We start from the raw sequence: 9,725 nt of genomic DNA, 5'->3' as shown, positions 1-9,725 counted from the left end.
TTCGAACCAGAAAAAGAAATTTATTTCTGAGGTCCCGTGTCTGTGAGAAGTGCTTTAGGGCCAGAGTCCAGTGGCCCTCTGCATCAGCAACATCAGACATGCTAGTTTAATAAACGCAGGAACCAGGAATCGGGATTTTTCAGCCCAAGGCCTACGCAGCTTAAGAACTAGACCTTTCCGAGGAGCCCGCATCTAGCAAGCGGCCAGTTTCCACGAGGTTTGCTTGGTTCCGGTTGGCGCCTAACGTCATCAGGCAGCGCCGGAAGTGCCCTCGTGCTGCCTAGGAGACAGGACGCGGGCTCTGAGGCTGACAGGGCAGGGCCAGCCGCGCCCACCCGGTCGCCATGGAGCTGCCTCCAGGGCCGCGCGACGATCCCCACGCCTGGGACGATGACTCCGACCCGGAGCTGGAGCCTGACCCCGACGCGCAGGCCGAGGCTTACGTGGCCCGCGTGCTCAGTCCTCCGAAACTCGGGCTGGCACCCCCGCGCTCCCCTCCTTTGCCCGCGCCCACGGTGTCCCTTGGCTCTCTGGAACCGCGGGCCGCGTCCAAGGGCCCGACTCTGGCGGTTCCGGGCCTGCTGAGTCTACCCCCGGAGCTGCTGCTCGAGATCTGCGCCTACCTCGACGCGCGCCTCGTGCTCCATGTCCTGCCACGCGTTTGCCACGCGCTGCGCGACCTCGTGCGTGACCGTGTCACCTGGAGGCTACGCGCGCAGCGCCGCGTACGCGCGCCCTATCCAGTGGTGGAAGGTGCGAGCGCCCGGGGGTCGCCCGCCCAAGTCAGGCCTGGGGCGAGGGGGAAGGGGTCCAGGGTGTCGTGAGCACAGCCACTGGAAAAAACTCCCTGGCTGTTCTGTCTCAGGCTGGCTGAGGTAGTTACTGGTAGTACCAAAGCCCCTGACCTCTGGGTGGACCATGAGGCAGATACTTGGGATCTTGAGGCTATAGAAATCTACCTGGATAACTGGGGTCCCTGAAACTCGAGATCCAGTGATTCTCAGGCCGGGGGTTGCCACAGCGACTTAGTCTCAGGCTGTCAGAATCTGCTTGGTGCTCAAAGTAAGACCAAGAATCCCCAGGTTCTGGGGTGTAGATGCTAAGGCAGCAACTGGTGATGTCAAAGTCCCTTACCCCTAGAGTCTTGGCCTAGGTGAGGGTGAGACAGGGACACAGGTCCAGAGCCTACAACCCTTGAACCTAAGCTATGGTTTAGAGGTTGGGATCCCTGATACCATCAGTCACAGACCCTCAAGTTCAGGGTCTAACCTGTGATCTCAGACAAGGGCTGGTGGTCATTCCTTCTGCCACCAAAGTCATTGGTCCCTAGAGGATAATGCAGCCTGGTGATCTTGAATTGATGGGACTTTACTAAACAGCTTGATTAAAATATAGATGTTTGGGTCAAGGGCTTGGGTTCTGCGCCTTGACAAGGGTCTCAGGTTTGGGATACTGATTTTGGGAAACAGTTCCATGGGTCTGGTTCAGGTGGCCAGAACAGGAAGGGTTAGTTATGCAGTCTTAGCTCTTGTGCCCAGCCTACAGGTTGGGGAGGGTGAGGCTGAGGTTGGACCTTAACATCCTGAGGTGAGGCAGGACCTTAACATCCTGAGGTTGGAGAATGAGGCCTGGGAAGGTTCTGGGACTCCAGTTACTCAATTTCTGGAAATGGTAAGGAGCAGCCTTAGACCTGCATGGCAGGTGGGTGGGCTGGTGGTCCCAAAGCTAGAGCCTGGGCTTCCTTAGGTGGGGTAAGGGATCCAAGTGGGATTCTCTCCAAGTCTTCTGCTCCCCAGAAGCCAGTGGTGAGCTTGGACAGCTGGAGTGTGTGGCAGGGTTCCTGCCCACTGGGGACCCTGGTATTGCATTCCACAGAGGAGGACTTTGACTGGCCGACAGCCTGCATTGAGTTGGAGCAGCACCTGTCGCGCTGGGCAGAGGATGGGCGCAGGGCTGAGTACTTCTGCCTGGCCGATGGGCACTTTGCTTCCATTGACTCAGTGCTGCTGCTTCAGGTGAGACGGGTTGGTGGAGGGCCTGGCAGTGGGGGGCCAGGGTGACCCCAGCCACACCATCTTGCTCCTCTCCCAGGGTGGGACACTCTGCCTGTCGGGGTCCCGAGATCGCAATGTCAACCTGTGGGACCTGCAGCAGCTGGGGGTGGAGCCCAGCCAGGTTCTGGTCAAGACCCTGGGGACCCAGAAGAACAGCACTCACAAGGTGAGGGGATAGGAGGTTAGGCAAAGGTAGGAGCTAGGAGGCCTGGGTAGGACACTGTGGCTGAGGGCATGGGTTTTGGCACCAGACCTCGTAGATTTATTATTTTTAAAATTTTTATTTAGTTTTTGGTTATGCTGGGTCTTCATTGCTGCACTCTGGCTTTTTCTAGTTGTGGTGAGCAGGGGCTACTCTTTGTTGCAGTGCTTGCGCTTCTCACTGCTGTGGCTTCTCTTGTTGCGGGGCACAGGTTCTAGGTGAGAACAGATTTATTTAGTAGTTGCAGCACATGGGCTCAGTAGTTGCAGTGTGAGACTTTAGGGCCCTTGGGCTTCAGTAGTTGTGGTGCATGGGCTTAGTTGCTCCGTGACATGTGGAATCTTCCCAGACCAGGGGTTGAACCTGTGTCCCTTTCATTCGTAGGTGGATTTCTATCCTCTGTGCCCCCAGGAAAGTCCCAGACCTCATAGATTTCAATCTTGATCTGCTATTTGTGTGACTTTGGGTAAAGTGAGTGAAGTCGCTCAGTCGTGTCCGACTCTTTGCGACCCCGTGGACTGTAGCCCACCAGGCTCCTCAGTCCATGGGATTCTCCAGGCAAGAATACTGGAGTGGGGTGCCGTTTCTTTCTCCAGAGGATCTTCCTGACCCAAGGATCGAACCCGGGTCTCCCACATTGCAGGCAGACACTTTAACCTCTGAGCCACCAGGGAAGTTCCAAGTAAAGACTTTTTGGGTAAAGTCAAAGTCATATGTGACTTCTCTGGGCCTCACTTACTGCTTCTGTCCAGTGTCAATTAGGATGAGGATGAATGAGGTGACTATGCCTTAAGCGCTTCACTCAGGCTCATATAGAGTAGGTGCTCAGATGTCAGGTTTACAGATACGTGGAATCTAGTTCCCTGACCAGGGGTCAAACCCAGGCCACCTGCATTGGGAGCCTTAGACATTGGACCACCACAGAATTTCTTTGGAGGTCCTATTCTTAATCATATTGTCATGTGACCTCAAACCTGTGCTGGTGCTAAGGCTCTGCAGTACTTGATTTAGGAACATTGTTAGGTGGGGTTGTACATGTTTTGGGCTTCCCTGGTAGCTCAGCAGTAAAGAATCTGCCTGCAATGCAGGAGCCATGGGTTTGATCCCTGGGTCTGGAAGATCCCCTGGAGAAGGGAATGGCAATCCATTCAGTATTCTTTCCTGGAGAATTCCATGGACAGAGGAGCCTGGTAGGCTAGAGTCCACGGGATTGCAAAGTCCGACATGATTTAGCAACTAAACCACAACAACAACGTGCAGGTCTTGGGTTCTGAAGTCAGACCCGCAGCCCTGAGCTCTAACCTCTCCTCAATGCTGACTCACTCTGGGTTCTGTGAAATGGGGCCATCACAGGACTCGGGTCTGGTCCCACAGGGCTGGGTGTGGTCACTGGCAGCGCTGGACCACCGAGTGTGCTCCGGTTCCTGGGACAGCACAGTGAAGCTCTGGGACATGGCAGCTGACGGGCAGCAGTTTGGCGAGATAAAGTGTGAGGGGACCTGGGCAGGGGGCCTGGGTGGGCAGGGCTCTCTCTGGCCCCTGTCCCAGCTCTGTGGTCTGTGTGTCCCCAGGGGCAAGGCAGCTGTTCTGTGCCTGTCCTACCGGCCAGATATCCTGGTGACCGGCACCTATGACAAGAAGGTGACCGTCTACGATCCCAGAGGTGGGCCCTGGGGCCTAGGTGGGGACAGCAGGGCTGCCTGGGGTCTCCAGGGTCATTTTGGGAAAAGAAACACTTGGTCCTCACAGTCTGACTGGTTTAAAAATCACACAACCAGAGGCTGGCCACTCCAAGTGGTCTGTGTTGTGCTGGGGGCCATAAAGGTGACTGGTGCGTGGGATACTAGGGGCAGAGGAAGCCCTGTCTCCACGTGGGATGGGGTGATGGACCAGAGGGCCCCTAGAGGAAGCCATGGAGGATGGAGATCCGTTGTCTGGGGGTGCTTCAAGGGGCTCTGATGTCCCCCTCTGCCTGGCCCCTCACCCACAAAGTTGGCCCCACCCTGCTGAAGAGCCGGCGGCTGCACTCCAGCGCCGTGTTGGCACTGCTGGCAGACGACCGGCACATCATCTCAGGCAGCGAGGACCACACGCTCGTGGTGTTCGACCGCCGGGCCAACAGTGTCCTGCAGCGGCTGCAGGTGGGCCATCCCCTGGGGGCCCAAGGGCCGGGGCTGCGTGGAGTGGCCTGGACCGGCCTGAGCCACTCCATCCTCTGTCCCTCCTGCAGCTGGACTCCTACCTGCTCTGCATGTCCTACCAGGAACCTCAGCTCTGGGCCGGCGATAACCAGGGCCTCCTGCACGTCTTTGCCAACCGCAGTGGCTGCTTCCAGCTTGTCCGGGTCTGCTGAGGCCCTCGCCCCTGCCCGACTCTCCCTGGGCTGCCTCCCTGCCTCTTAACCCCTGGAGGGCAGTGGGGAACTGGCCTAGGCAGAGCAAACCTGAGTGTCACCTGTCCCTTCCTCCTCCAGTCCTTTGACGTGGGCCACAGGTCTCAGATCACGGGGATCAAGCACTCCCTGGGGGCCTTGTACACTACGTCCACCGACAAGACCATCCGGGTGAGGGCCCAGGACGGTACCTTTTCCCTACCCACCCTCACTTGCCGGGGACACGTCCCGTGACCTTTGCCCACTGCCCCTCACCAGGTACACGTGCCCACAGACCCACCAAGGACCATCTGCACTCGAAGCCACCACAATGTGCTGAATGGGGTAAGGCCCTGTCCCATGTGCCCCACCCGCCCGCCGAGAGCACCCCTGACTCCTCCTGTCCCTGTCCTCACAGATCTGTGCCGAGGGCAACATGGTGGTGGCCGCCTCTGGGGGCCTGTCGCTGGAGGTCTGGAGGCTGCAGGCCTGAGCAGGTGGATTGGATGTGGGTCTGCCTGCCGGCAGGTGGGACCATGGCCTCTGCTTTCGGGGACGGGGACCTTCCCCCATGCTGGTGCTGCCTCTGCCCCGCCCCACAGGCCTATGGCACAAGGGGTCCTGACCACGGCTGTGTGGGGTCCCTGGGCTGGGCCCTATGCCAGGGGAGGTGAGCTTTGTGTTCCGGCCCACCCAAGAGGGCTGCTCCGCATCCTCGGGCCCTGTTTTTGTTATGATTTGGATGCTGGCTCTGCCTTGAGAGCAAAGGAGAAATAAACCTGCTGTACTGGTGCTCCAGCCTGGAGTGTGAGCCTGGTGTCACCTGAGGGCTCTGTCCCTCCCTGCTTGGGGCCAGGGTACCAGGGATGGGTGTATGTCTGTGAGATGGGGCCTGAAAGCCTGGGCAACAGCCACTGCTGTGTGTGTTTGTGGGGTGGGGAAATTCTGGGTGCGCCTGTGCCTGCCAGGTGCACTTCAGGGATCATGTGTGCCCAAATGTACCCAGGGAGGTCAGTCAGGCTCTATATGTGGTTTGCTGTTGTTGTTTAGTCACTCAGTCATGTCTGACTGTTTGCAACCCCTTGGACTGTAGCCCTCCAGGCTCCTCTATCTATGGGATTTCCCAGGCAAGAATACTGGAGTGGGTTGCCATTTCCTTCTCCAGGGGATCTTCCCGACCCAGGGATCGAGGCCGTGTCTCTTGCGTTGGCAGGCGGGTTCTTTACCACTGATCTCTCTATGCATGGTTACGGTGTCCCTGTCTGTGCTTTCTGTGAGGGAGAGGGAGACACTTGAGAAGTGGCGGTTGTCTGTATGATGGCGCCTGCATGTGTGAACTGTGTGGGTGTGTATGTGTGTGACACGCGCTGATACGCAGATCGGGACTCTAACCCTGAGTGTTCATGCAGTGGGGCCGGGCATCTGCTAATGCTACCCTAGGCCGTGGGGAAGGGGGTAGTCAGGGAAGGAATAGCTGAGGGAGGGGCATGCTCCTCTATTCAGGGTCCAGGGTGTGCCTCAGTGGCCGTGACCCTGGCGTGGGTGAGGAGGGAGGCTGGGCCAGGTACACCCCACACCTGGCCCTACAAACCCAAAGTCCACCATGGAAGCTTGGCCAAGCCATGCCCTGAGGAGCACTCACTTCAAGTTTATTGAGGCCCCCTGGGTGGTCCAGGCTACAGGGTTCAAAGGATGGCACAGGGCTTCTTCTCCTTGAAGGGGTTGGTGGCGGCCGGGATGCCCACGAGAAAGGGGTCGCTCTTGGCCTGCTCTGTGCAGAACTGCAGCAGGTCGCCAGCTGCCTTGGATACCTGCAGAGCAGCCCGGTTAGCCCAACCTGGGCTGGGCCGTCCACCTGCCCCGCTTGCTCAGACGCGCCCACCTCACCCTGCTCCTCACCTTCACACGGTCAATGCCCGCCTCCATCCGCAGCTGCTCCACAGCCCGGCGGGCTTGCCCAATGTCACTGCCAATGGTCACCTTGCTGGACATCTGAGGGAGGGTGAGCAGGGCCACAGGCAGCAGGCTGCACCCCAAACCCCAAGCTCCTACCTCCTCCTATGTCCCTGGTGCCTGAGGCATGGGAGCATCTGCTCCCCAGCCCCTGTACCGTATACCTCAGCTGAAGGCTCCGGCTGACTCCTGGCTGCTCGGTCCTCCTCCTGCAGCCCTGCTCTGGAGCCCTCCCGCACCAGCCCGGCCTCTCCAACAGCCCCCACCCCCACAATGCCTGCAGAGACTTTGAAGCCAGGACACTCATTGAGTGAAATGTCACCAGCGGCAACAGCAGCTGCCGAGGCCAAGGGGGTCCCTGCCCCAGGAGGCACAGTGGCTGCTCTGTCGTGTGCCACCTTTGCTGGGGGAGTGTAGGGGCCCCGGGCTGTCACAGATCTGCTTGATCCCCTGCTAACTGGCTCCTTCTCTGATGTGAGGAGGCATAGTGTGAACCCTGGTTCAGGTGCAGCCCTGCCTCTCCTGTGTCTGTCTATACTCATGACCCAGGGTCCTTATCCACAGATGACTCAATTCACTCACTTATACTGATGGCTTCCCCTGCATCCCAGCCTCTTCCCTGACCTCTGACCCGCATGAGGATCCTCCCTCCTTGGTCCCTGGCCCCCACCTCTCAGTTGTCTCTCACCTAACTTGGCCAAAGTTGGACTCTGGATCCTCTCTCCCAACCCCAAACCTCCATCCCCCAAATTCACCACCATCCACCCAACTGCCCTGGTTCCAAGTTGGACTCTGGATCCTCTCTCCCAACCCCAAACCTCCATCCCCCAAATTCACCACCTGCCACCCCAAATTCACAACTGCCCTGGTTCCAATCTTTAACTCATTCATTCCTTTCTTCCAGTAGTCCCACATTTAATCCTTCATCAAGAGCTGTCAGACCAACGTTCTTTGTTTTTAATTAATAATTTTTTATTGAAATAGTTGATTTACAATGCTGGGTCAGTTTCTGCTGTACAGCGAAGTGAATCAGTTCAGTTCAGTTCAATGCAGTTGCTCAGTCGTGTCCGACTCTTTGTGACCCTATGAATCACAGCACACCAGGCCTCCCTGTCCATCACCAACTCCTGGAGTTCACTCAAACTCATGTCCACAGAGTCGGTGATGCCATCCAGCCACCTCATTCTCTGTCGTCCCCTTCTCCTCCCGCCCCAACCTTTCCCAGCATCAGAGTCTTTTCCAGTGAGTCAACTCGTCCAGTGAGGTAGGAGTAGTCAAATCCCAGAAAGCAGAATGCCAGTTGCTGAGGAGAAAGGGGGATGGAGAGTTGTGTTTAATGGGTACAAAGTTTCAGTTTGGGAAGATGAAAGAGTTCTTTAGATGAATGGAGGTGATGGTTGTATAACAATGTAAAGGTACTTAATGCTTCTGAACTGTGGACTTAAACATGGTTACAGTGGGGGGACTTCCCTGTGGTCCAGTGGCTAAGACTCCACATTCTAATGCAGGGGGCTTGGGTTCAATCCCAGGGAACTGAATCCCTCCTGCCATGACTAAAGATACAATATGCTGCAAGTAAGACCCAGCACAGTCAAATAAGTATCTTTTAAAGAAGAGACAGACTACAAAGCTTTCTCTTTTTTTTTAAAAAAAAGTTACAATGTTAATTTCATGTACGTGTATTCTACCACAATATTAGGAATTGGAAAAAATAAATCCGAGTCTTTCATTTTAAAAACTCTCCTATGGTTTCCCAGCCTCTGAGAATAAAATGCACCCTCCTTACTACAGTCCACAGGGCCCTGCCTGCTCTGGCACCTTCTGTCCTCTCTGAATCCTTTTCAACCCCCTCCTTCATTCTTCACGAATCACCCTGACGTCTCTGTGTGTGTTTCATCCATTTTTGCTGCGATCCCAGTGTGTGCCCGGCACTGCACAGAGTGAAGAGAACAGCAGTGAAACCAGACAATATCCTGCCTTCACAGAGCTGCTGTTCTAGTCAGGGAGGGACGAACAACAGTAAACAGAATATATTGTGTATTGTAAAAAATAACAAAAGCAAGGTAAGAGCAAGAGCCGGTGGTCAGGGCAGGCCTCTTGGAGGAGGTGACATTTGGATTGAGGCCCAGAGGAGGAGGAGCTGGGTAAGCAGGTGTTCCAGGCAGACAGAGCAGCAAGTGCACTGCCCCTTGGTCAGGAAAGAGCTTGGTGGGCTCTAGAACAGTCAGGAGGTCAGTGGAGCTGAAGAAGAGTGAGTGGGGACAAGTGGTAGGGGATGAGGGTAGGCAAGTCAGTGCCTTCTTAGGCCACAGGGAAGAGCCTGAGTATTACTCTTACTGGGAAGCCACAGCAAGAGGGTTTTTCTAAAAAAAAAAAAAAAAATTATTATTTTTGACTGTGCTGGAATGTTTCTACCTCATTGCTGGTTACTGGGTACTCTTCATTGTGGTGTGCAGGCTTCTCATTTTGGTGGCTTCTCTTCTTGCAGAGCATGGGCTCTAGGGCACGTGGGTTTCAGTAGTTGTGGCTCCCAGGCTCTAGAGCACAGGCTCAAAAATTGTGACACATGGGCTTAGTTGCTCGAAGGCATGTGGCATCTTTCCGACCCAGGTGTCAAACCCGTGTCTCCTGCATTGGCAGATGAATTCTTTACCACTGAGCCACCAGGGAAGCACACAGTGTATACTGTAGACTCCATAAATTGTAGAGTGAGTGATTACAGGGGTCTCACTGGACTAAACCCTATGCATGGTTAGGAGGACCCATGAGATTACAGACCCCATCCTCCAGCATCTCACAGGCTCGCTAGAGGGAAAGAGATGTCAGCCCTGGATCCCACAGGAGATCCATTACCCAGAGGAAGGTCAAGGAAGACTTCTCAGAGGATGTGGCAGCTCAGCTGCCAAAGACAGAAGACCAGGGGTTATGCCGCATATGGAGGCTCCGGAGACTTGCAAGACGCGAACAGCGATCACTGTTTGACGAGAGATTCTCCGCAGCAGAAACTGTCTGATGCCTCCTGGTGATTCGAATTCTGTCTAACTGCAACGTCTAAGAAACCATTCTCTCTTTGAGAGGGTAGACACGAACCTGCAAGCTCCACGCAACGCGGTGGGTTTCCAGCAGGCGGCAGTAAAAGTAAAAA

The 9,725-nt window shown here is 55.8% G+C and overlaps 2 protein-coding genes across 3 annotated transcripts; one reads left to right on the top strand and one right to left on the bottom strand.

Annotated features, from left to right (window-relative positions):
* Positions 1 to 252: 252 nt before the first annotated feature.
* FBXW9 (F-box and WD repeat domain containing 9) lies at positions 253 to 5,425 on the top strand. The gene is made up of 10 exons (XM_055429078.2): positions 253 to 753; positions 1,876 to 2,015; positions 2,092 to 2,220; positions 3,631 to 3,743; positions 3,828 to 3,919; positions 4,249 to 4,397; positions 4,487 to 4,600; positions 4,730 to 4,819; positions 4,907 to 4,972; positions 5,046 to 5,425. The coding sequence occupies exons 1-10, from the start codon at positions 345 to 347 to the stop codon at positions 5,118 to 5,120; spliced, it is 1,377 nt and encodes a 458-aa protein (XP_055285053.1). The 5' UTR covers positions 253 to 344; the 3' UTR covers positions 5,121 to 5,425.
* An 887-nt stretch (positions 5,426 to 6,312) lies between these two features.
* On the bottom strand, positions 6,313 to 9,700 carry GNG14 (G protein subunit gamma 14). Of its 2 annotated transcripts, XM_088839039.1 has the most exons (3): positions 9,434 to 9,463; positions 6,527 to 6,619; positions 6,313 to 6,438 (listed from the first exon to the last, which is right to left on the bottom strand). In XM_088839039.1, exons 2-3 carry the CDS (start codon positions 6,617 to 6,619, stop codon positions 6,313 to 6,315), a joined length of 219 nt encoding a protein of 72 aa, XP_088695165.1. In that variant the 5' UTR covers positions 9,434 to 9,463. The 2 variants fall into 2 exon arrangements, 1 of the variants encoding a protein (XP_088695165.1); XR_016038099.1 differs by lacking the exons at positions 6,313 to 6,438; positions 6,527 to 6,619 and adding an exon at positions 7,672 to 7,883 and having other exon boundaries at positions 9,434 to 9,700.
* Positions 9,701 to 9,725: the final 25 nt, after the last annotated feature.

This window comes from Moschus berezovskii, chromosome 8 (genome assembly GCF_049115385.1).
Source record: "Moschus berezovskii isolate FMDL1 chromosome 8, NW_MosBer_1.0, whole genome shotgun sequence".
NCBI lineage: Eukaryota > Metazoa > Chordata > Mammalia > Artiodactyla > Moschidae > Moschus > Moschus berezovskii.
Note: the sequence above shows the minus strand (reverse complement) of the source record. Positions and strands in the feature narration are given on the sequence as shown.